The sequence below is a fragment of the Micropterus salmoides genome, unplaced genomic scaffold, assembly GCF_014851395.1.
Source record: "Micropterus salmoides isolate LMB-PRFRI ecotype aquatic unplaced genomic scaffold, ASM1485139v1 Ms_hic_scaffold_18, whole genome shotgun sequence".
Lineage (NCBI taxonomy): Eukaryota > Metazoa > Chordata > Actinopteri > Centrarchiformes > Centrarchidae > Micropterus > Micropterus salmoides.
In genome coordinates, this window is record NW_024040928.1 from 12245053 (window position 1) to 12272379 (window position 27327).

Sequence of the window (27327 nt, forward strand, 5' to 3'; positions counted from 1 at the left end):
ACTACAAACAGGAAACACTGAAAACATAAAACACCAACAACCAAGAACTGTGACTCAGACAATGACAAGATCAATAATATCAAAATATGATTAGTATTATTTTTGGGATTCTAGCCTATTAACAGTGAAAGAGCTTGACAGGAAACACGGGGAGAGAGAAAGTAATGACAGGCAACAACGATCCACAGCCAGGATAGAACAAGGACATTGCAGTTACTGTATTTTTTTGATGCTATAACTTAGAAATCAGTCACATCATCTAAAACGCATCAACAGTTTGGAGTTTGGGGTCTCTGTTGCCAACTACTACTGTAAACTTTCTGCTACACAACATTCTACTTCTTCATTTTTCTTGTGAAATGCTAGAGAGCTTTACCATGTCAGGTTTCTATAAATAGTTGAAACAGTCTGTGGTCTAACTGTTCAGATCTTATAGACTTTAGGAAGCTTGTAACGAGGGGTAGTGAGAAGGCTAGACATTGCTTTGTTACAAAGGGTCAAGGTTGGGAAGCAGGGCTTATAGCGAAGTCACAATTGAGTGTCACTCATAGATAAATGCCTCTGGTAGAAATTCAGCTACATTTTGAAGCTGACACCAGGCCTAAAACCTGCTCTATCAGAGTGAAGACTGGCCTATCTTGCCACACAAGACATATTGTCCAGGTTCATGTAAGGATTACATGTCTTCAGACCTGGCCAACGGGTAAACATATGGTGGTCATATTTGTAATGTGTAATAGAGGGATAGAAGAGAGTAAATACAACCACAGCACACACCCTTATCATAGCAGAGAGTCTATAAACAGAAACTATAGACCACACACACTTGACACTTTGTACTGGGACAAAGGAAAACACACGCAGGCAGAAACGCACACACACACCAACAAACAAATACCAACAGCAGTATGAATGTCCAAGTCCCACAAACACACACATCTGTTTTGATTTGGAATAATATAACAATAAAACCTCCTCCTGTCGGAGTGATAACATGATGACAAGCAGCACACACGTCAGCTTGTTTGTCAGAGCTTTGCTTATTATAGCACTAATACTAAGTAAGAAGTCACAGATGTTTTCAGTGTCATGTCATGACTAATGTGAAATATGTAAGTTTCAGTGTACCTCAAACTGCTGATCACAATCAAAATAAAGCCATTACAGCTAGTATACAAAATGGCAGCTATGTTTAATAAACTTTTACAGATACAGTCTGGTGTTATTTCTCACAGATGGACACTTGATGTTGTAGCATTTGAGTCTTTCAACTACATAGAGAAAGAAAACCTCTTTTAATGATTTATTTTTATGGCCTTGAGTGACCGAACAGCAGGTATGCCCATAGATTTTGCTTCTTCCAGCAGGGAATCCATCTAGCCTACACCTTGGTCCCTTTTGATCAGCTGAAGGTGCCAAAAAGTGTGCTTTTTTACTAGCCCTCTATTGAACCTCATGAAAAATCACTCTTAAAGCAGCTATAATCAATATTTTTTTTATATTAACAATGGATTAAATGACTACTTTTATGTAAAAGGTGTCTCTCATAGTGACAAACCCACAGAGAATGGGGTCCAACCAAGTGGGAAGCTTCCGGTCAATGATCTGATGCGAACGCGCAAGTCCCTTAAACCTGCATTCTATCAAATGGCCAGCAGGGGGCGACTCCTCTGGTTGCCAAAAGAAGCCTGGTTCCATTAGAAATAATGGTAAAAGGATCTTACTTCTCAGATGATTTATTACCTCAGTAAACACTTCACTTATGAGTGTACGGTCTCAATCACTAGTCACATGTCTTCTTCAATACAACATGATGTTCATTTAGTAAATTATGGTCCCATTTAGAGGAAGATAGACCATAAAGCAGAGTATGCTTCAGGGCAGGATTATCTATGATTGACAACTCGTTACCATGGCGACCTGTCAATCAGGCTAGAGTGACTCGTACCCACAGCACTGTGTAAATTTAACCAGCGCCGTTGAAAAAAAACTTATTGGGAGTTGGCTGTTCACTTTCTCTGGTGAGTACATTTAGTTTCAAGACTGTTGTTCGCAAGACATAGTTGTGTGCCCTGTTAAAATGACAGTTAACGTGAATTACAGATGCACCTAGCTAAGCAAGCTAGCTAGCGCCACACACTGTTGTTAGCTCCACCGCCTTGTCCAAATATGGTCACGTCCGGTGCCGCTGGCTGCAAAAAAATCAACATGGCGGCGTCCTATCGGCCAAACTCGAGACTTCAAAACGGCAGTCCACAAACCAACGGGTGACTTCTTATATACAGTCTGTGGGTCCAACTTTGCATTTCCTCTCAACTCTTTTAACATTGTTTTGGTTTTCCGGTTGGTAACTGCTGGTTTGGATCATCTCAGCACTCTCCTCAGCATTGTTTCAGCAGCAGCTGTCGCTACGTTTCCTGCCAAGCTCCCAAATGCAGACAGACAAAGTTAGCGACTAACTAGCTGGTGAACATTTGCAGGAGTTGGTGGAGACCAAAAACAGAGCTAAAAGAGTGTGAATATTGAATTACATTCACCACACAACTGTTTTTTCTTATCTGCTGGGTGTGTAAAAAAGCGAATATTGGCTATCACTTTATGAAGAGATGTCAATGTTGTCAGTAAAGCAGGTACTTGAGGTTTAAGAGAACATATTGTATTCAATGTTGTGAAAAATGTGTGTTTAATATATATATATACACTGTACATTCAACACAAGTAACCAGCTTTATTGAATATACCTTTAAATGGGGTGGCGATGGCGCAATTTGGTGTGAGAGACCCGGGTTCAGTCCCCCACTGTGACCCATCCACCATTGTGTCCCTGAGCAAGACACTTAACCCCTAGTTGCTCCAGAGGCGTGCGACCTCTGACATGTATAGCAATTGTAAGTCGCTTTGGTTAAAAGCGTCAGCTAAATGAATAAATGTAAATTCATAGGCACAGTTGTCATACTTTACAACAAGTACATTAAAACATTCTATCCACCCTGAACATTGGTATAATTAAATGCAACAAATCACTGGAAAACCAGCAAAAGTTGATGCATAAATAACCAGGCATCTTGTGGAACACATGGCATCTAGTGGTCAGTCAATAAAGGTCTTTTAATAAACAACACTTATACCATGCCATTGTTGGGAACCAATCCCATGTACAATAACGATTGCTTTTTAATTACAATATAATTAGATTATGAGACGTCCTTCTTTATCCATGATCTGTTAGTAGCAGTGCACATTGTCTAAACTTGTACACATAGCCTATTCCATCTTTAAACCTTTCTTAAGCAGTGTAAAGAATTTACAGCGTCTTTATCTGCTGTCTGTATCCTCCCCAGTTTAGTTCACACCACAACATTGTGTGACGTTAGCTGAGAACTACTGCGGCCAAGAAAGTACACACACATTTCCACAGAACAGCCCTTCCCTTGGCCTGCAATATCTTGCAATGTCTTCCACTGAGGCTGCAGAAAGACGAAAAACACAATGAGCTTAAATTGCCCATACCATCGATGTTCTCTGTTCATTTCAGAGCCCAGAGTGATTTGTTTATCTCTCTCTGAAAACATGCCCATCAGGGGAAATTCCCTGTTGAAAGTTACTAAGGAACTCAAGCTGAACGCACCAGAACTGGTGTTTTAGAAATGTCAGGTCTCATTAAAAAAAAACACAAAAAACGTACACTGTTCTAGTTGTCTGGATTTTAGGCTAATACATATTTGCTTATCATCCAGGACTTTATGGATTTTGTTGATATCAGTCAGTCAAATGCTTTAAAGATGTACCTCTTTGCACTGTAGTGTCACAACATCTCATCATCATCAGTGATATCAGTGAGGTGAGATGCCTACGCAGAGCCCAAAGGATACTAAAAGACAGTACCCACCCAGACATAGCCTGTTCACCCGGCTGCTTTCTGGGAAGAGATACTGAAGTTTCTGCTGCCACACCACCAGACTGCAGAGCAGCTTTTTCCTGAACTTACCCCTAGCACCGCTCCATTGATCATTGAATATTGTTTATTTCTGTTTACCATTTTTATAATTTCTTCTGTATTAATGTATTTTGTCTGCTATGTAACACAATGAAGTTACAAAGCTCAATTTCATTATATAACCTGTTATACTGTGACAATAAATGTACCTATCTGCCTACCTACCTACCTACAACTTAAGGCTAATCAAGGATTCTCCGCTAGTTTAGGCTTAAGTGTTAAACCTTCAGTCCTAAAATGTGTCTGGATGAAATAACCAATTTGACTGCACAAAAAAGACTGTAGTTGAGTTATGGGGTGACGCCCAGCTTAATCTCTTTCACTTGACTAACAAAAGCAGGTATATTGTTCATGCCTGAAGGCTGTGATTTCAAAATAGGAATTCACAGCTGTAATGGTGTGTGCATGAACGTCTGTGCTTGTGAGTGTAATTGCAGCGCACATGCGTGTCTATAAATGGAAGCACATGTGCGTTCTGTGTTTTAAATCCTAAAAAACACATCTGGGGGTCAAAATTCATGGGAATAGTTTGATTTGTCTGCTTGCATGTAATATGACACTACTCCAGTCACACTCACATGCATTGGCACCATCATGAGGCCACCGTCTGCTGCACTGATGAGTAGTTCAACACATGTGGTGGAATGTAACTAAGTACATTAACTCAAGTAGTAGTTAAATTCAAATTTGAGGTACTTTGAGTCTTTTCTTTTCATGCCACTTCCTACCTCTTCTCCACTCTCAAAGGGAAATATTGTACTACAATTATCTGACAGCTTTAGTTACTAGTTACATAACAATTTACTTTCAATTCTTTAAAAACTTTGGAAATGTAATCTTTTATTGTGTGACTATGTGGTATGGCAGCCTATTACTGAATTTTTGCACTCTGACCATACTTATTGACTTGTGTCAACCACACATCTGGTTAAAACAAGTTCTAACCGAGAAGCAACTTTTTAGCTGCCCTTAGTTTATCAACCTGTTAACCGTAGTTGTATCCATGCACGTGTCTGACTGACACATCCAGCATACCCTTGAAAGGAAAGAAAAGAATAAGCCACACATCCTCCATCACTCCCCCCAGGCTTTTTCAGAAGCTATCAGAGCCATATTATTGTTATAATAACAGATCGTAGCTTGCAGTGCATGCACTTTTATAACTGGCAGTCTCTTAGAAAATCACTTGGAATGTTATGTCTCTGTAAAACAACTCAGCTAACAACATGTGTGCACAAGTGGAATTACCCAAGCACACATACACGCCCACACAATGATCTTGAGATATTTTTCTGATTGTTTCATCTCACAAAGTTTCTCCCCAACCAAACTTTGGGAAAGAAAGAGGGTGCGTTTCATTTGTGACCTAAACACCACTGATTTACAGCAAGTCCCTGTATTTATATAGCTTTGTTGATTTATACTTGCATCTGGAGGTATCAGAGCATCCCAAGGCCACGTTATCTGAAATATCACAACCATGACTCAGCAGGTCACACCGAGTCTGATGGTGGATTGGTGCTGAGGGGGAGACTTTCCACTTAGCTGCAAAATCCCACTAAAACTAAGAGTTGCAGTTGGACAGGAACCCGTAAAGCTCTATTACAAGACACATGGAGGTGTAGAGCGCCAAAATAAACCAGCTCCCCTTCTCCTCCTTGCTTTCTCCTCACTCATCTCTCTCTCTGCACCTGGATTCTCTGTGAATACTGCCAGCTGACAGAAACCTGGGGGAGAGTAGAGAGAGTAAGGAAAGAAAGAAAGACGCATTTGATGTATTTTAATAAAAAGTGTAGCTTAGTAGAAATAAAGGAGAGAGAGTGAAAGAAAGGGCAAGACAGGACATATCAGTAACTGAAGGACGAGGAGAGGGAAAAAGGACAGAAAATCTGAGATGCGTGAGAAGAGAGGAATGAGCAGGCAATGATGAGTCACCTACCATCCCAGGGCAATAATGTAACTGTTATCATTAGCCCTCCATAGACTTGACCCAACTTATTAAAAAAAATTCTCATTAAGTCAGGGTATCAGCTGCTTTCCCATTTCTTGTTTCCCACATCTCCAGTTATTTAATTATCCAGGATAAGGACAGCATTTTTTAATTTGACTGAATGTAGGCCTTTAATTAAGAGCACAAATTAGTTTCCAAAGACACAGAGATAAGCCCTGCTTAACAAGAACAGTCTGACATTTTGACTATTATTGTCTTTCTTGCAGAGAGTTAGATGAGAAGATTGATACCACTCTCATGTCTGTACAATAAATATGAAGCTAGTCTGCCAGGAGACTTTTAGCTTTGCTTAGACTGGAAATAGGGGGAAAATGGCTAGCCTGGTTCTGTCTGGTGGTAACAGAATTCACCAATCAGCACCTCTAAAGATCACTAATAAATGTGTGATAACTTATTTGTTTAGTCCATACAAAAACTACATTAAAAAAAAAGACAGGAATATTTCTTGGCAAGGGCCAGTAACTTCCTGGAGTCACATCTTCACTGCTAGCTAGCTGTGTTCTCAGATAACTGTCTCTTAGCTTCATATTTATAGTAGACATGAGTGGCATCAATATTCTCTGCGAGAATGCGAATGAGGCTATTTCCTAAGATTTAGAACTATTAATTTAACATCAGACTGCAAAAAGAGGAATAAACTTTGTGTTATTGCAAATACTCCCTGCTTAGATGGAGTTAGCTTTGAGTTACTCTTAATCATGATGCAATCTGAGTGACTAAAATCTTATTAAAATTCGCACAGAGTTCTTGATGTTGTTTATAGGCATCATAATAATTAAGCTATGATGTATGCCTTGCATGAGTAATCATTTCACCAAGCTGCATGTGGTGTTTTGAAATTTACTTTAGTTTTCACACACCCCTTTGTCAGCCAGAGGTAAAGATCACCAAGTACTGATGGCAATGTGTGTGTTACAGATCATGACAGTTGTATACAAGCATCTTGGCAGCAGTATATACAGTGAATTTAGAGGAGAAGTCAGCCTTGCATGGGAAAAGGGATGCTTTGTTGAGAACCGGCCAGAGAAAACCCTGCTTGGGCCCAAAGGAACAGCTGGGGAAAAATACTGAGTCACAAACGGCACACACAAAGTACAGGCTCTCCCACAGTAGTCCTGATCCTTTGGTTGGACTGTTATTTTTTTCCCCCTCCTTTTACTGTGGTGTAGATAGAGTTCAACACAAAAAGGGTTATGAGTTGACCCAGACGGTTTCCCATACAGCCGGAGCACAGAACAAAAATGATGGCGCTTCCTCAGCCTCTGAGGGCATAACCAGCAGTGTTACGCCAGTAAAAAGCCCCTCTTCTCAGCCACACGCACAGGGGAAGACCCCCCCGGACCTTGTGGCTCACCAAAAATATCAAAGTGTCAGTTCCAGTCATGCCATAAATTAATGAAAAGAAAGTGCAAAGGTTGGAGAGAGTGTAAAGAGGAGGAGAACAAACATGCAGTGATGATGTAGCCAGATATTAGATACATCAGTGGAAGAACAGACTTATTGAGAATTATTTGCGCAGTGGCCAATTCCAGTCACAGAGGCTGTTAGGTCAAGGTGAACTTTATTATCCCACAAAAAAGAAAGCTTTGTGTTATTGGGGAAATTCATGTGATCATACATGTCCGATTTAACACAGGTGTACATGCAGTACATTCATAGGGACATTTCTCCATAGAATACTTTGAGTACATTTTGCTACACTTCTGTATTTTTTTTTTTTTTTTACTTAAAAGGTAATAGTTCAACATTTTGGGAAATACATTTGCTTTCTTGCTGAGTTAGATAAGATCAATACTACTCATCTGTACAATAAATATGAAGCTGGAGCCTGCAGCTAGTTAGCTTAGCATAAAGACTATAGGCAGTAAACAGCTAGGCTCTGTTCAAAACAGAAGGCAGCTGCCTTGCTGCTGTAATAGACAGGTGTCACAGGTTTGTAGAACACTTAGCAGGTTACGTTCAAAAAGGGTTATTAAACAAACACAATGTGAGTACACTTACTTCAGAGTTCCAAAATAAAGTGATCCACAAGAAGATCCAAAATCCACAAAACGCAGGGAAACAGGATGACACGACAAGACAACACTAGGGAGGCTACACACCACAAAACACTGCAATAACCAGACATAGACTGAACAGAAACAGCAAACATTTAACACCATGGACTAACGAGCAGGCGGGAGAAACACAGGTGAGAGGAATCAGTACTAATGAGACAGAGAGACAAGAGACAGCAGCTGAAAACAGAGAGACAGGCAGGCAGAGGGATTACTCGAGGGTTACCATAAACACTCACAGAGAACTAAACTCAACAGAACAGATGACTATATTGCAGATACAAAACCAACCTTAGAGTCAAAAACCAAAACCCAAAAACAGAGAAACAAGAATCAAAATACAGCACACAGAGAACTGAGGACAGGATCGTGACAACAGGTGCCTCAGAAGGCATTACTTTTAAGTGATGGCATCTCTATGTACATTGGTTTCAAACAGCCTTTTAGTGCAGGCATTTATAGCAACTTGTGACGTCAGCACACCGTTTTGCGTCTCTTCTGGCTGTCACTCACTAGCCTTAGTGTTAGCTAGTTAGCTATTGAAAAGGTAAATGGTTAACAGACACCTCAGAAATCATGCTAAACAAACTTGGTTTGTTGCAGTTACGTGCTAATATGATAGTTCGGTGTTTAGTTCTCGCTCACTTTTCAAAAATCAAAGTGAAAAATCTAAAAACTTTTAAAAACCTAAATTTCGCCATCCACTGTCCTTGAGCAACCACAGGCGCACAGATTTATGGGTAATAGGCAGCATTGAGTCAGCATCAACGCTGCCTTTAAAACTGACCGTTAGGGGGGCAGTTTGAATGTATCTTACGAGGAAACGAATATTGGATTGAACAGCACTCGATCCGTTTCGAACAGCAATGTCCTGTTAGACACCTTCTGAGATAGCATTTTTACCTGTTTCGAGCACAGCCCCAGCCTGGCTCTGTCCAAAGGTAAAAACATCTGCCTACCAGCACCTGTAGATGGACTGTTGCTCCTCAACAGAGCAAACACAGACTTTTGCAGGTTTGCTGTCTTATGCGTCACTGAAACCTTAGTGAGTAAACTCCATGTCAGTATTCCAACTTCTCCGAGCAGACCAAGTAACTGAGGCATTTAGTGAAAATGGCATCTGTTTATACATGAAGGTTGGTCTAACCTACAGATGTCACAGCTTTAAGGAAATCACATTGTCAGTGCAGAGCTTTTAGTTTGAGTATTTTTACAGTGTGTTTTTTTTGGTATCTTTTAGAAAGCTATGCTTTGGGTAACATATTATAAAAGAAATAGCTACAGTTGACAAATTCATGTCTGTTTAATCAAATGTATTTTTTAAGCAAAAGGCATTTTCCACATGGGGTTAGGCTAATCTAGCATTTTACTACTTCAACCAAAAATTATAAAAATCTTTCACTCTAAACAATTAGGTAACTTATCTTAAGGCTCCCCTTAATGTAAATATACATATATATATAAACTGAACACAATAAAAAAAATGTACAGCTTATTTTAACTGACAAAAAATTAGATCAAATTAGGTCAGAATGGCTTTTATCAAATAATAATAAAAAAAAGTGATGAAACAGAAGACATTTTTAGTTCAGTGAGACAAGCGGCAGCAAGAAGAAATGTTGAGAATCCATATCCATATTTTATGACTTGTCTACAATGTTACAATGTTGGATGTTCATGTTAAACATGGCCAAAGCTTTAAAAGAAATCCCTGTCAGCCAAAACCTCAGATTTCCTCCTGTTCTGAACACTCTGTTTTGAACTGCTTTTTCTACTAATGGCTCAGTTCTACAGACTGAGCTGATATTCCATATATGGTCATTTGTTTTGCACAACTATGCTCAGTCTGGCTGTTCTGCTCAGCAGCAACAACAGTCTAGTAACATGACAGAAGCCAGTGGGCTTAAAAGAAGAATGTGGAAGAAGAATGAGAAGGGGGGCTTAAAGAGACAGGAGCATCTACAGCTTGTTTCAGACAGAGGGTGATAAGAAGACCTACATGAAGAGCCAGTATAAGATAGAAAATTTATTTTTTGAACTTTGAATCATGCAAAGCTTCCTTACAGGAGTCACAGAACAACAATATAGGACTGGAAAAGCAGTATAATAGGTCTCCTTTAAGTAAAGTGTCTGAATACTTGAAGAGCTAAGGCAAGATAATGCATGTAATTTATTTATATATGATTAAAATGACATGTTACCATGTGTCAACAGTTTATTATATATAAAATATGTACAATGCACAAAAAGCATGCAGTGTAAGAGCTACAATAGTCTGTCTAGATTTCAGTGGTTCTAGACAAAAGATGAATGAATGAGTTTGCACATCTGCTTATATTATCAGTCCCTCTTTATCATTCCTCTTGTGTGTCTCTATGTCTGTCTGTTGCTAAACATTGAAGACAAATGATCATTCTTCTCACTGGATGCACTCCAACACAAGCATTTATTTAATATTTTCATTAACTGTTGTTTCCTGTGATCTTCCCCATAAAAGCTAAGATGCTTAGATATATATGTTATTATAAATGGAATAATGGCATAATTTGACAGGGCAGGATAATGCTTTTGAACAATCTTACCACACACACACACGCATCACATCAACATATATTTATGGAGATATAAGGTAAAATACTGTATGCAAGTTCACTAAAACAGTATGTGGTCAAATTTTAATGCATAGGAAACAAGAAATCTCTTTTGTAAACCTCTATTTTTACATCTCTGGCCGAGGAACAGTGTTAACCTCAAGATTAATAATTAAAACACAAATCAACCACACCCTCGAACTGTGTGTCCACAGGGGAGATGAGATATTTTAAACAAAAACACCTTTTTCAAATTTCCATAAGAACAAAAAGTTATTTATTTCTCTAAGCATTACCATTGTTGAGGTTCTGCACTGTCCTATCTGGCTTCTCATTGATCATACTATGTCAATGATTAGACATCCTAGAACGGTGAGCTTCTGCATTAACTTTATTTAATGTAAAGTTATTTAATTTAAGTATAAGAGTGTTCAGCTTTTCAGGTTTCTAGAAGCAAAAGCATAAAGGAGTGGATTCAGGCAGCTATTCACAAATACTAGTGCTCCAGTGACGTTCCAGCTGTTTATACAAAACTTTAAAAGGCCCTGGTTGTTGAGTGAAAAAGCTGCCACACCAAGAATATTCATTATAAGACGAGGCATCCATAGGACAAAAAAGGTCACAACAATACTTGTGACCAGACGGGTCGTCTGTGGGTTGTTGAAGAAAGCTGCCTGGTTCACTTTTCTGTGGAGGCGAATGTATGAAAATGCTACGACAGAAGATGAAACAAATCCCAGCAGGGACTGAATCAGCAGCACAGCTACATTCCGGGTTTGGGAAAAGTAGTCAGATTTGCATTGTGTCCAGTCCTGGTCTGTGGTCACCTGTCGAACCACTAAAGCAGGGATGGACAGGATCATCGCCACAAGCCAGAGCAGAGCCAGCAGCCTCTTCCTCCCGGCCTGATGTAAGCACTTCTGCAGATACACCACCTGTAGGTAGCGCTGGACACTCAGCACCGTCACAGTCAGCAGGCTACCATAAAGGCTGCAGTACACTAGATACGCTAGGAGCTTACAGGCCATCAGGCCGAGGGTCCAGCTGTACAGAAAAGTATAAATCCACACTGGCAGGGTGAGCAGGCAGAGCAGGTCTGATATGGCCAAATTCAGCATCAAACTCTGGCTCACACTGGACAGGTGCTGCCAGTTTGGTTTGAGGATGATCACAGCGATGTTTCCGGGAACTCCCAGCAGGAAGCAGAGGGACAGCATCACAACAGGGACCAGACCTCTGGAGTCCCAGGAGTCGGGAGGTGGATATCCAGGAGAAGAGGAAGTGTTAGAAGTGACCACAGTGGAGTTGAGTTGTTCCATGCTGCAAACCTGCTGGCAGAGAAGCTGAACGTTGTGCACTGAGCGAGTGATGATGGTAACTGTGTGGTCAGTCAGAGGAAGATGTTTTGATGCTTTCAAAAGAGGAACAACAAAAAAAGAAATAATGACTTGCTCCATTGCGGCTGCATAAATTTGCAAGACTACATTATCAGATGCATTTCCTCATGTTCTGTTTCCTGCACAGGAAACAGCTTTTCACAACACCTCCATAGAAGTAAAAATAAACAGTCTATGAATGTTGAGTGCTACTCATATTTGCTCAAATTAAAATTAAATACATGATGCACACACATGCTTTCACCATAAATGTAGTATATATATTTTCAATATAATGTTCATCATATTTGTCACATGAGAGTGACACTTGGAGGCGTATAAAATCTCAGTTCCATGTCAATATTTTGACTTTTTAATAAATTTTCAACAAACCTCAATTTTTACATCTTTGGCTGAAGACCAATTTTAACCTCAATAGTCATCATTAAACCCAAAATTATCTACAGCTCTCTGTGACAAATGAGAGAACCACACACTCAAACTGTGTGTCCACTGAAGAGATGAGATGTTTTGACCAAAAATACCTTTTTTAATTTTCACAAAAAATGGGTTTTTTTTCTAAGCATTTTTTATTGTTTAGGTTCTGCACTCTCTACTATAGATCATACTATGTCAATGTTTAGACTTCCTGGAACGGTGAACTTGCGGTTCAGTTTTGTTGGCGTACAGTGCACATGTTTCTAGAAGCAAAAGCATAAAGGAGTGGATTAAGGCAGCTATTCACAAATACCAGCGCTCTAGCAATGTCCCAGCTGTTTGTACAAAACTTCAACAGGCCCTTGTTGTTGAGTGAAAAAGCTGCCACACCAAACACATTTATGACAAGATGTGGCATCCATAGGACAAAAAAGGTCACAATTATACTTGCGACTAGCCGGGTCGTCTGTGGGTTGTTGAAGAAAGCTGCCTGGTTCATTTTTTTTTGGAGACGGATGTATGAAAACGCAACAACAGAAAATGAAACAACTTCCTGCAGGGACTCTGTCAGCAGCACGGCTACATGCTGGGCCTGGGAAGAATAGTCAGATTTGCAGTGTGTCCAGTCCTGGTCTTCGATCACGTGTCGAACCACTAAAGCAGGGATGGACAGGATCATCGCCACCAGCCAGAGCAGAGCCAGCAGCCTCTTCCTCCCGACCTGATGTAAGCACTTCTGCAGGTACACCACCTGTAGGTAGCGCTGGACACTCAGCACCGTCACAGTCAGCAGGCTACCATAAAGGCTGCAGTACACTAGATACGCTAGGAGCTTACAGGCCACCAGGCCGAGGGTCCAGCTGTACAGAAAAGTGTAAATCCACACTGGCAGGGTGAGCAGGCAGAGCAGGTCTGAAATGGCCAAATTCAGCATCAAACTCTGGCTCACACTGGACAGGTGCTGCCAGTTTGGTTTGAGGATGATCACAGCGATGTTTCCAGGAACTCCCAGCAGGAAGCAGAGGGACAGCATCACAACAGGGACCAGACCTCTGGAGTCCCAGGAGTTGGGAGGTGGATATCCAGGAGAAGAGATGATGTTAGAAGTAACCACAGTGGAGTTGAGTTGTTCCATGCTACAAACCTGCTGGCAGAGAAGCTGAACGTTATTGACTGAGCAAGTGATGATGGCAACTGTATTTTCTCATATTCTGTTTCCTGCACAGGAAACAGTTATTCACTGCAACACCTCCACAGAAGTAAAAAAAAGGGTGATATAACTTGATCACTACACTACTAGATATACTGCCACAGTGAACTGACAAATCTTTATCAGGCAGTCCATGCGCAGTTTTTGAACTGTCAGCGCTGGACTCTGGGGTGGGACTCTGTTTTACATCTATTATGCTTGGTGCTCAAATGCTGTCAAGATGGAACCTGTATCCCAAATGTCTGACTTTTTATGTAAGGATGACGACCACATTATCATGTTGTTATTGCTGTTTAAACTTTTGTTATTGCTGTTTAAACTTAAATTCACTTGAAATCAGTAGGGGAGGCCCGCAGAAAAAGGTCTCTCTCTCTCTCTCTCTCTCTCTCTCTCTCTCTCTCTCTCTCACTCACTCACACTCAAACTGCTACACTGAAAAAGGAATTAGCTCTGACAGTTATATTGACAAGCAAGCATGCTAAGACAACCAATTATGATTTGACCCCCTCTCCCTTTCAGCATTCTGGACAGTGCTGTTCCTTTAAACAGTTCCTAAGGACTTCACAATTTCACAGCACAAATGTGGAGCTTACAGTAGGGTAATTACATGGCACAATATTTGCCAAAAAGCATGTACTTGCCAGCATATAGTGCTCTTTATAATCTCAGAGATTGACCGAGTTTTTATCCCTAAATTGCTATGTATATAAATAAATGTTGTTTCATTGTTTATTTTAAATGTTAACTTGAATATATATTTAATTATTTGTTTAGTTCTGTGTGTGACTTGTGGTCTCTAAAATTTTGACATTATGCTATTTTTGCCATTCATTTCTATTTTTCTGTATCATGGATCATGCTTAAAAGAAGGAGCTTTCTGGCTTTATCTAGCCGAAGAGAGTGATCACCTACAGTCCACAGTGCACCGGTCGATTCCTTGCACCGTCCACTCCAGCGCCCTGCTCCCTCTCTGGTAGACCTATAGGTTGTGTTACTAGTCCGGTGCGGTGCGATGGTCGATGATCAGATACAGAAAACTAACAGACAGCAACTGCCACAGGGCACTGGGCCAGGTTAGGCTACCTGAATAATTGTTTATACTCTGCTGGTCTAGTACTCGGTTGTTAGTCTTCAGTGATGTTGCGTTATGAACATTTGGCCAAGCATTAAGAAGTATATAGGCCTATTTGATACTATGCAAATGTCTTCAGGTTACCTGCAAAGTCCACTGAGTCAATTTTCAAAATAAAATACCGTGTGCAGACTCCCGATCGTAAAACAACAATAAACCATTTAACTACGTAGCCTACATGATCATAGTGGAATCACAAAGAGCAAGCACTGATTACCAAATCAAGAAAATCTAAACATGTCAGCAAAATCAGGCAGGCAACATACTCTGATTCTGAAATGCTCCCTGTGGATATGCAGCCTGCATACGACGGAACGAAACAGGGTCACAGAGAGCTGTGAAGAAGGTAATAGAAGCACAAAAGTGACAAATAAACAACAAGCCAATTCTAAGATGCTTCAAGTAAACGTTGACGCTGGGTTGAGGACGTAACAAAACCGTGGCGCAGCCTGAGTCAGTGGACTTCTGGAGTAAGACTGTGGAGAAAAAAAAGACAGTGACTTGACAACAGCATTGAAATGTCACACCTGTGGCTTTTCACCTCACACAGACATCGTTCTGCCTCCGTAACTACCAACATTCCCGGCTCAGAGGCGGATCACATCGGACCCCCCTTCCGGCTCCCATACAGCGCAGCGAGCCAGCATATGGGCGTAATTATCCCGGATAAGGCAGTGGGAAAGCGCCTTGTGTATCATGGCTGGCTGCAGACATCTGACGTCCAGCACCATACTGCATTTAGAGGTCGAGCACAATTAGACAATGAACAGCACCTGTGACAATTTGCTCTCCCTGGCTCTGCTCACCTGAGCCACCTCCCCATACTGCAGCTGAATGCAAACCATGCCCACCTCCAGAGTGGTATTGCTACTTTTGCTTTAAGGTTCAGTGTGTAATATTTCTGAGGGTCTTTTGACAGAAATGCAATATGAGATCCATAACTATGTTTTCAGCAGTTTATAAAGATGTTACATAATGAATCGTTATGTTTTTATTACCTTAAATTTAGCCATTTCTATCTACATAACCGTGGGTCCCCCCTTCCATGGATGTCGGAGCGCGTTGCGTCACTATGTTCTTCTACTGGTAGAATTCAGGCAGAGTAGATGCCTATCACTATGTTGAATACGTATGTTAGAACAAGAAGAAGAAGTAAAAATATACAGCAGGTGTTGGCAAACGAGTTTTGCAGCGGAGCAATTTTTTAAACCATTAGATGGTGGGTGAGAATATAGGGCAAAATATTACATGTAGTTACTATGGTGTTTGGTTAGCTCAGTTGGTAAAGGGCAGGACTGTCACATTCAAATTGTGTGCTCAATCATACCTTTAGCCATTTTTTTTTTCTCTTCAACTAACGGATTCTGCAGCGACTGTTTCTTAGGCTCACATTACTGCGAGTGCTGCAGTGTGTTTGTGTTCTGGTGTTTGATCCACATCCACCAACCTACTGATAACTTTTCAATTTCCCCAGTATCTCCAGACAGAGGAAATTTAGGGGAATCGCGTTCTCTAACGGCTCTTTCAGAGGTGTGTCAAGCAGGCTATAGATCTTTTAATGTCGTTCAGAATTTTTCAAAGTAAAATCTCTCAATTAAACTCCAAATAAGACATTACAGTAAAAAGTAAATACCACTTATACAAAGACATCAAAGATAAACGAACATTTAGGACTCATCCGCAGCAGTTAATAAGTAGGTCTTAAGCTTTGATTTAAAAACCTCAATTAAACATGCCAGTCTAATATCTGCTAGAAGACTGTTCTACAATGTTGGAGCATGGAACGAAGAGGCTCGCTCACCAACCGTTTTCTTCCTAACCTACAGTCAGAAGTCCTGTCCCGTGGGAGTGCAGCAACCGTGTAGGCACATTAGAATTCAAAAGATCAGACAGATATAATGGTGCAAGGCCATTCACTATTTTGTACATTGACAACAAAACCATAAAATCTGCTCTAACCATAACAGGGAGCCAGTGCAGTGAGACCAGCACAGGAGTTATATGCATGTATTTAGATGACCCAGTCAGAATACGTGCTGCAGCATTGTGGACCATCTGCAGACCTCGCAAACTTTTCTTATGCAGCTCTGAGAACAGTACATTACAATAGTCCAGCCTAGATGTAACAAACGCATGAATAAGGGCCTTAGCATCTTTAAGTGCCAAATCTAATCTAATCTTTGAGATTCTTCAGAGGTGAAATAAGGCTACTTTTGTCACCTCTTTAATATACAAATCAAACGAAAGTGATCGATCAAAAATAACCCCAAGATTCTTTACTTTATCCTTGCAATGAATGACCGAATCATCAATGGATAGAGTAAAATTGTCATACAAATGACTTAATCTAGCTGGACCAATAGCATACCAATATCATCTCAGTTTTGCTGCGCTGAGTAGCATGAAGTTTGCTGATAACCAGCATCTCACAGCAGCCAAGTAAATGCTCCGTACTTGTATAGCGCCTTTCTAGTCTTCTTACATCTGCATTCACCAGTCACACTGATCCTAAGTGCTCAAACGGAAACTAACATTCACACTCACTCATACACTGGCAGAATAGCCGCCAGGGGCAATTCGGGGTTCAGTATCTTGCCACTTGACACTTCGACACGCAACCAGGGGGAGCCCGACCTTCTGATTAACGGCCAACCTGCTCTACCTCCTGAGCCACAGCCGCCCCATTTACACTGCCGCTCGCACTTTAGAGGTACCGACACAAGCACATCAATAACTTAACAGAATCAGATGCAATTTCCTGCAATAATACATTTGTAAATTATCAGCATAGCAATGAAAAGTTATCCCAAAAGAACGAATGATCTGACCCAATGGCGCTAAGTATAATGAAAACAACAAGGGGCCAAGGACTGAACCCTGTGGAACCCCGTGCGGAAGTGGGATAAGGATTGGACAATGTGTTATTATAAAACACACATCTTTCTGAAAGGTAAGATTTCAACCACATAAGCCCCTGGCCAGAGATGCCAAAGTATTTCTCGATTCTGTCCAAAAGAATACAGTGATCCACTGTATCAAAAGCCGCGCTAAGATCCAACAACAAAGGGACAGATGTTAAATCTAAGTCAGCAGCCACTAACAGATCATTTACCACCTTTGTGAGTGCCATTTCAGTAGTATGTTTTGCTTGAAAAGTAGAATGCAGCGGCTCAGAATGATTATTAGATGACAGATATTTTAAAAGCTGATTTGAGACCACTTTTTCAAATACTTTAGATAAGAAGGCCATATTAGAAACAGGTCTAGAATTTTTTGTTTATATCCAGATTTGGTTCCTTCAATGATGGTTTAACCACAACAGATTTGAATTAAGCTGGAAAATCTCCTGTGAAGAGTGAAAGCTAAACATACAATCCTAAGGTTGGCTATAGTTCCTTAACAACCCAGGCAGGCAAGGGATCCAGAGAGCATGGACCTCTTGCAGTCACAACAATTTTAGTTAAAGAGGTTATGCTCATTTTCAGGTTCAAAATTTTAATTAGGGGTTGTACCAAAACAGGTTTACATGGTTTAATTTTCAAAAAACACCATATTTTTCTCATACTGCACGTTGCTGCAGCTCCTCTTTTCACCCTATGTGTTGTATGCTCCGCTCTTGCGCTACAGAGTGATGCATCTTACTTTGTTGGGAGTAGTATTAGGACCCAGCTCGTTAAGGTAAGGCAGTGATTTGGGATTGAAATGAAGGCAGTAAAGGACAACTGAATTCCGGTTAAAGTCAAAGGTTTAAATAAATGAGTTGACTCAAGAAAACACAACAAAAAGAGGCTATATAGGTACTGACAACAAAAAGGAGAAACAAAAGGAGGTCAGCACCTATATGCTTTACAATAATACAAAGTAAACAAACAATGCTCAAACAAAAGAGCGCCCAACACTTGGTGCACTATCACACTATGTGATTTACAAAGGTTCGAACTGACTGAAACCACTTAGACAGGCAAGAGAGAAACAGGAAATACAAACACTCTAGATATTTCATTAACTAACAGAGATAAGCAACCCCAACTGATCACTGGTTCACAGTCGCCTGAACTGTGGACACACAAACTATTTGTAGTCCAGCTGGTGTTGATTGGAGAGTCCAGGTTGGCAAGGTCGGTAGAGTCACAGCCACACGAATCACAGAGTCCCAGCTCCAGAGGAACCAATCCTCGTAAGGGACTCACACAGCTGGAATTTGCATGACAGTCAGAAGCACTCAGGAACACAATTACTTTAAGGCAGCCAGCGGCGGCCGTAACAAGTAGCACATGCGCAGTTCTCAGGTAAGGACTACTAGCCAATCAGAAGCAGAGAATGGCGGGTTGTAAGAAACAAGGTAGTAGGCCTGTATGAGATCAGAGTAGAAAAGAGGTGCGCAACAACCCTGTGTCAGTGTGTGCCTGAAGAACATTACCAACAGCAGAGACCTTCCCCCCACACTATGGAGAATCACCCAAAGTTTTCTGAGGAGTGATTGTAAAGTTCAGTGTGGTGGCTCCAGTTCTTACTCAAAGTGACTATGCCCTGAATTATGCCCAACTTTATGCCATAGTATTATTTCCCCATAGAGTTGTCATGAATGGGGAAACATGCTTATTTATGCTGTAAAGTTGGGCATTTTAACATGAGGTTCTATGGAGATTGATTCGCTTTTGGAGTCAGCCTCAAGTGGCTGTTTGGGGAACCGCAGTTTTTTGCACTTAAACCTTTGTTTCCTTTTTCAGTTGCAGAGGTTTCTGCTTGGTTTTACTGCAACTTTGATAAGCCCACACTCACACCCCTCACCTGAATTAAACAACCATTTACAACCCTTGCCACCCTATCACACCTCCCCACTGATCCCCTACCTGCACTCAGGATCGACAAAGAGGACGTTTGTGAGCTCTTACAGAGACGGAAGATCAGGATGGCACCATCCTTGGATGTTGTGTCAATCCTGTGCTCACCAAATGGCCCCCATCTTTACAGGGATCTTCAATAGATCACCAGGGCCCAGTTGTTCAAAAGTAGTCTGATCAGATTTGGGCCGTTGCATTGGATCAAATCTGGAAAACAGGTTGTTGAAAAGAAAAAAAGGATTCTGAAATCGGATTAGATCGCCCAATCCCATCTTGGTTTTGATTTGGATCAAACCTTCAGTATGTGTTGTTCAAAACATTTTAGTAGGATTGGGCTACCTTTGATCCAAAATAAATAAATAAAATAAAATCAGGATTATCCCGATCCCAACAAAAGTCCGGTCAGTTCCTTATTCTGAGAACTGCCTCCGAAAATCTAAAAGATGGTTTACAAATGAAGAAGAACTCTGAACGTTCTTTATTTTGTTAACTAAGGGAAATTAACCTTTTTATGATTTACAACACATGCTCAAAATATCCACAGTGTATTTGTAATATATTTCTGTGTAAGTACATTAAGACAATACAAACAAGTCAAATTCCTTCCTCCTTACAATAAAGCTGATTTGAGTGTAATTCACAGCCGTTGTAAGGACAGCTGTATACATGCATTTATTAAGATTACATAACTTATGATCAAAAACTAACAAATCAACAACTTTGCTCTCAGCCTCTCTTTTTCTCTTTTTAGCTTCCTCTGTCAACATCCTCTTTGGTCTCTTCGCCTCTGCCATTAGCGCTAACATTATGTCCATAGAGGCTGCTAAGCCTGGTTATGCTGCCCACTTGCGTGGCTCTGGCTTGGCATCGGCACTGCTCACCACCAGCTGTTATTTTAACATACAATTACTACAAATGTTGCTAAGTAACATTGTCAGTGCAGAACTTTTAGTTTGAGTATTTTACTGTGTGCTATTGTTACTTTTACAAGTACAAAAAGTACAAAAGCCCACTAATCATCCTTTTGAAGAGATAAAGCAAGAAAATGCATCATATCATTTTATTAATCCATTTACTGTATTTCATAATATGTTTACAATGATATGTTTCAATGTGTCAGACAGAAATATATACAATATACAAATCATGCAGTGTAAGAGCTGAAATAGATTTCAGTAGTTCTAGACAAAGATAACTGAATGAATGAGATTGCACATCCGCTTATATTATGAATCCAGCACAATCTCTATCTCTCTATCTTTCCTCTGGTCTGTCTCCATGTCTGTCTTCTGCTAAACACTGGAGACAAATGGTCATTCACTCCAACAAAAACATTTATTCAATCTACTCATTAAGTGTTGTTTCCTCTGACTGGATCTCTCCCACAAAGCTAAGATGTTTAAATATATGTTTAATGAGCACAAAGCTGATTTGAGGTTAACCTCTAAATTTATCATTAAATCAGAAATCATCCACAGCTCTCTATGAAAAATGAGACAACCACACCCTCAAACTGTGTGTCTACGGAACAGATGAGATGTTTTGAATAAGAACAAATTTATTTTCTCTAAGCATTATCATCGTCGAAGTTCTGCACTCTCTTCTGATATCTGGTGGCTTTTCATTGATCATACTATGTCAATGATTAGACTACCTGGAAGTTTTTTGGCATACAGTGCACATGTTTCGAGAAGCAGAAGCATAAAGGAGTGGATTCAGGCAGCTATTCATAAATACCAGTGCTCCAGTGATGTTCCAGCTGTTTGTACAAAACTTCACAAGGCCCTTGTTGTTCAGTGAAATAGCGACCACAGCAAACACATTTATGATATGATTTGGCATCCATAGGACAAAAAAGGTCACAATGATACTTGTGACCAGACGGGTCGTCTGTGGGTTGTTGAAGAAAGCTGCCTGGTTCACTTTTATGTGGAGGCGAATGTATGAAAATGCTACAACAGAAAATGTAACAAATCCCATCAGGGACTCTGTCAGCAGCACGGCTACATGCTGGGCCTGGGAAGAGTATTGAGACTGGCATTGTGTCCAGTCCTGGTCTTCGATCACCTGTCGAACCACTAAAGCAGGGATGGACAGGATCATCGACACCAGCCAGAGCAGAGCCAGCAGCCTCTTCCTCCCGGCCTGATGTAAGCACTTCTGCAGGTACACCACCTGTAGGTAGCGCTGGACACTCAGCACCGTCACAGTCAGCAGGCTACCATAAAGGCTGCAGTACACTAGATACGCTAGGAGCTTACAGGCCATCAGGCCGAGAGTCCAGCTGTACAGATATGCGTAAATCCACACTGGCAGGGTGAGCAGACAGAGCAGGTCTGATATGGCCAAATTCAGCATCAAACTCTGGCTCACACTGGACATGTGCTGCCAGTTTGGTCTGAGGATGATCACAGCGATGTTTCCAGGAACTCCCAACAGGAAGCAGAGGGACAGCATCACAGCAGGGACCAGACCTCTGGAGTCCCAGGAGTCGGGAGGTGGATATCCAGGAGAAGAGGAGGTGTTAGAAGTGACCACAGTGGAGTTGAGTTGTTCCATGCTACAAACCTGCTGGCAGAGAAGCTGAACGTTGTGCACTGAGCGAGTGATGATGGTAAATATGCTGTCAGTTAGAGGAAGATGTTCCCCTATGATGCGTTCAAAGAGGAACAAATAACAAAGAAACAGTAATTAGAGATGCAAAAATGATCACATGCTGCATTGTTTTGTAAATTATCAGATGTATTTTCTCATATTCAGTTTCCTGCACAGGAAACTGCTTTTGACCCCACCCTCACAGAAGTAAAAAAAAAAAAAAACAGGTATAAAACTGTAGCACTACTTTTTATATCTAGATATACTGCCACAGTGAAGAGGCCTCATCTTTAAACGTGAAGTCATAGTCTTTTTCACACAGTAATCCCAATTTGTTTGGGACATCACTCATGTTTGCTTCTAATAATAATAATACAAAAGCACAAGCTGCAAACTTCTTCGGGCTGGCCATAAGCCCTGCCCACCTCAAGAGAGAGAAAGCAGGAAGAGAGTGGAGGTGAAGATGTAAGCAGGGAGTAGCTCAACCTGTTTGAACCTGTTTGAAATGGTAGATATTGTCCCCGTCACTTTTTGAAAGCATTTGTTAAAAATGTTCTAAAAAAACTTGTACCAAGAAATGATAATTAACAAATGAAAATTCTTTGAGAAAGGTTCTTTTGCGCACTAAGAAAACCTGCAATGCAATGTAAATTTAGAAGAAACATCTGCATTGTCCAAAAATAATAATTTAAGCTAAAAAATAATAATGAGCTACTGATTACTGCATTATATTATATTATAATTTTATAATCTGGATTGTCATCGGCCACCTGAATTTCATGTTTCCCTCTATATAAATAACCTTACCTTAATAATACCTTAAATTGGTGCAGATAATGTCTCCAGAATGCAGGAAATTAAGTGTTTAATGCTCAAAATCTTCTGAGGGAGAAACCCCCACACCTCCCCAATCATATATTTAATCAATAATTACTTTTTCTAAATAGTATTAAAATATACTCTTGTCTTCTTCTCATGACCCCAATTCTGTGCAATGTCACGTCTCATGGTCAAGTGTTTTGTCACATCTGAGCCCCTAAATGTCCTTACCTTTTCAAAACAAAGTGACACCCTTTGGTAGGGTGTGTGCCATGCTACAGTAAAAATGATGATTACTTCAATTAAAAGGTAAATGATAATAACATAATCATAACGCTATCATAAAGTGACACTGTCACCTACTGCTGGTGATCACTCACTGTCAAACAGTGCTGCATAAGCTATTGACATTGTTTTTGTAGCTAACATAGTTTCCTAAAGCAGTCGTAACTTTGGCTAACTGTTTATTATTTTATTATTATTTAACGTAGAGGAAACCCAGACACAGGTGTTGCTGATTTGGGAAGCAAACAGTTTTTGACTGTGCTAGCGTCTAGCCTGGGGGTGAGCAAGGCACCACGGTGTTTGGTTACATGTATTACGAGTTAAGATATTGCCACTGTATGATATATGGAGGAAAATAAACTTGCTAGAGAATAGTAACATCACCGAAGTCCCCGTTTGATATTTGAGACGCTGCACGGGCACACGTCTAAACTTAATCCGCTGTATTAGCAACCAGTTACTAGACTTTGTTTAGGACTTAGTCAGTACAAGTTGTGTACTTCATGGCCACTCTGATCACCATGGAGTCAGTAAATTAATGTGAATGTGTAGGCTACATTTAACAACAGTAGGTACACATGTTATATGAAAGCATGGTGTATTGGTGAGGGGTGTCCCAGTCCAGCCCTGTTCATAGATTAAATAGATTAAATAGATTAATTAGATTAATTCGATTACTAAAAAGCACTGATGCAAATTCTTTGCGCCGCCGCCACCAAGCAAAAAAAAGTCAAGAATTAATTTGAGAAGCTAAATTGATCCTCAACTCACTGTTGATCGCTGGCTGCTTGGTCATCACAAAAAAACGTAAAACTTATTTTAAAAAAAGCTCAAAATATTTTATGTTTTTACTTTATAAAGAAATGAAATGAAATATTATAACTGCCATTAAAAACAAAACTGAATCGTTTTGTTGGCTGCAACAGTAAACTGTGTTTGGTGAGGAGAAAAAAAAAACATGGGCAGAGAATTCTGATAAGCTGTCTGACAGGGGCCGGGCTAGGGCCTGAGCATCTAGGGCCAGGATAGGGCCAGGCTAGGGCCTAGATTTGAGGCCCATGCAGGGTTCTAGTGAAGGCTATGCAGATCTCTGGTCAAGCACTGAATGAAATGGTGAACGAATCTTTTGAATGAATCTTTTGAATTAACTGATACTAAATATAAAGAACTGCTTTGCCCATCACTAGAGGCTAAAACCAGTTGCTGTTGGAGTCTTTAGGGTGGAAATATGGAGCACATCAATGACAACAAAGGACGGGACTTCAGGTAATGAGGAGCCTGGCTAAAGTCTTTATTGGAGAAATAACAGGCCAATAGACAAAGAGACAAGGCCTACCTGGAACATAAAAACCTGACATGCGGTCTGGCTGAAACAAAGGCCTAGAACACAACAGAAATCCCCTGGCAGTTAATTCACACATAAACTTAAATTTAAGTTGAAAACCAAACTGAGGGTTTCTATTAGCCGAGCCTTCACATAGACGGAGGAAACCTGGAAGTGTGGCCATTTTGTGACCGAAGACATTAAAAGAATCCGAGCTCAGAGCTATCGCCGTTCCAAGCTCATCAGTGACCTGAAAGAGGTAAACATATTCCCAGCTGCACCAGCAGCTAAAGGAAGTATTTTATTTCAACCCTGAACTTGCTTTTACTGAAAACAGACCTAAACTTGTCAGATGACATGCTCTGTTTGATTTTTTTTACCTCTCTTTTTTTTATGTAGCTATTGTAACTAGGGTTCAGGAATAAGACCACGCCTCTCTCTCTCTCTCTCTCTCTCTCTCTCTCTTCACTAATCTGTGCCTCACTTGTGCCTCTCTAATCCATCACCTGCACATATGATATAAGCCTGTCTAACCCCTTCCTCTCGTTTGTCAGTTCTCACATGCCTCCCCCCAAAACCCTGTTTCTCACCTCTTTCAATGGGCAGCACGGTGGCCCCGGTGGACAGCACTTGGCCTCACAGCAAGAAGTTCTGGGACCTCGGTCAGCTCAGGCTGTGTAGTTCCATGTTCTCCCGACATACGGGGGGTTCCCCGGTCGCTCAGGTTTCCTCCCACCATCAAAGACATGCATGCTAAAATCATAATTCTGGCAAAGTAATTGTTCTTTTTCTACCACAGGAACACAGGGGCAAGACGCTTTCCGGCCACACAACCTAGATCAACCCCCTCATCCCTACCTTCCCCTCGACCAGTCCGTCTTTTCCTTTCTGAACCTTCTCTCTAACCAAATAAACTGGTTTTAACTCAATTGGCGTGGTCTTAGTGAAACTTGTGTTAACAACACATTTTTGGATCCTAAGGAAGCCGTTATACACAAGATAAGGCTTCATACTTGAAGAAAAGAACACTTGTTCTATTAACGAAGGAAGGAAACTTTCTGTACCTGAAAGTCAACTCCACTGATTTGCGCCGTTGCTGAAGGATCACCTGTGCCGTTGAAACTGTCAAATCGTCAGAACCGAGAAAAACACCGCTGGATTTCCTAAAGGATTGATGCAACCTAATCATTACCAAGCGCGATCACGTAAGAGACTTTTTATGTCTGGGCAGAAGATAGTTAAAAACCGTTGTGTTTATTATTGCTGTGTGTTTTTCCATGTTACACACTTTGACTGCATTCGGTACCACCTGCTTTGTTACTATTACTGTTTGAAAAGTTTGTTTGTGTTGTGCTTAGAAAAGTTAATAGTGATTGTTTGCTAAAGCTGATGATCATAATGTATGCCAAAGTTGAATAAATCCTATGATATTTTTAAGAAGTTGTGAGCTGTGATTATTTGGTTATAATGTTGGAGTCAGTTACCGTGGCCAGTGTTAAACCGTCTCGATTTGCCATCTATAGGTGGACAACCCTTTTGATTGATCATACAATATTTGGTTCATATTTGGTTATTGGTCCCTGATTCCTGCTGGTGCCCCGCTTTTATTAATTATAATTAATCATTTTTGAACATTAATACTTATTAATATTCTAGAATATCTTTGATATTCAGCTAACAACCAAACCTGACCCCATGTTGAAATCCCCAACAAATACAAATACCATACTCCGTTTCTGCACCTGGACCAAATATTCTTGTGATATAACTGACCCAATGTCTAGCGTTTGCTGTCAGGTCCAGTCAGTGCGGGGTTCTAGACCAATTTTATTAAGGGGGCCATGCTGGGGCCAATTGTTTTCTCAGGGGGGTCCATTCCATCCGGGACAAAAGAGACAAAGGCAATGTTCAAGTTTTCAAAATGTCTTGTTTAGTATATAATGTAATGTTTAGTATATTTCAGTAACTACAATTTGTTTCAGTAACAGGAATTTTCAGTGACTTAGTTATAATTTTATAAATTACATTACACAAAAAAACAGTTACAGGACATTCTTGATGCAACACTTCTTTGTAGGGCTTAATGAACAGTATCAGCTCTAGTGTACGAGACTTCTATGGATCTCATTTGTATTTGTATGCCACTACTAACGTTCTTAGGAAACACACATTTCTCCATATTCACCCTGTTATTAGTCCTGATGTGAAGTTATACAAAAATTAAATATTAGGCCATCATCTGTACATTATAAAGGGGGTATACGTTTTATGGCAGGTTGAAAATACAGTCTGAAATAATTGCTTGGAAAATAGAAACTTCTCCATATTCACCCCGTGACTTTCTCACGAGTTGGGATCATTAGGATTTTACTGACACACTTGTCTTGGTAATTCTTATTGGTTCGTTCTTTATTGATGCTATTATCAATCCTATTTATTACTAAATAACTGCATATTATTAAAAAATATAATTTAACATTTTTATTAACTAAATTGTTTCTAGAGCAGCAACATGATTTACAACAGCAAAGTCACTAATATCTCACTGGAAACAAATCTAACATGTCAGTAAAATAATCATATTCCTGACATCAACATACTGAGTGAAGTTTAGAAAGAATGAACAACTCAGTCCCTCCTGTCCTCCT

General features: G+C 40.4%; 2 protein-coding genes across 14 annotated transcripts in view; both read right to left on the reverse strand.

Annotated features, from left to right (window-relative positions):
• Nucleotides 1-10265: 10265 nt before the first annotated feature.
• Nucleotides 10266-15518, reverse strand: LOC119909288 (leukotriene B4 receptor 1-like). 11 transcript variants are annotated; one of them, XM_038727435.1, is made up of 3 exons: nucleotides 15354-15509; nucleotides 12918-13614; nucleotides 11808-11984 (listed from the first exon to the last, which is right to left on the reverse strand). In XM_038727435.1, exons 1-3 carry the CDS (start codon nucleotides 15390-15392, stop codon nucleotides 11941-11943), a joined length of 780 nt encoding a protein of 259 aa, XP_038583363.1. In that variant the 5' UTR covers nucleotides 15393-15509; the 3' UTR covers nucleotides 11808-11940. The 11 variants fall into 11 exon arrangements, with proteins under 11 accessions (XP_038583353.1, XP_038583359.1, XP_038583358.1 ...); XM_038727434.1 differs by having other exon boundaries at nucleotides 11808-11987; XM_038727425.1 differs by lacking the exon at nucleotides 12918-13614 and having other exon boundaries at nucleotides 10266-11984; nucleotides 15354-15518.
• A 4773-nt stretch (nucleotides 15519-20291) lies between these two features.
• LOC119909289 (leukotriene B4 receptor 1-like) overlaps nucleotides 20292-27327 on the reverse strand; it is a 9298-nt gene continuing 2262 nt past the window's right edge. The window contains exon 2 of one of the 3 annotated variants that reach the window (XM_038727437.1): nucleotides 20292-22224. In XM_038727437.1, coding sequence (XP_038583365.1) covers nucleotides 21307-22224 — 918 coding nt within the window. In that variant the 3' untranslated portion in view covers nucleotides 20292-21306. Of the gene's footprint in view, nucleotides 22228-27327 lie in introns of all 3 variants that reach the window. The other 2 variants (XM_038727439.1, XM_038727438.1) reach the window with 2 other exon arrangements.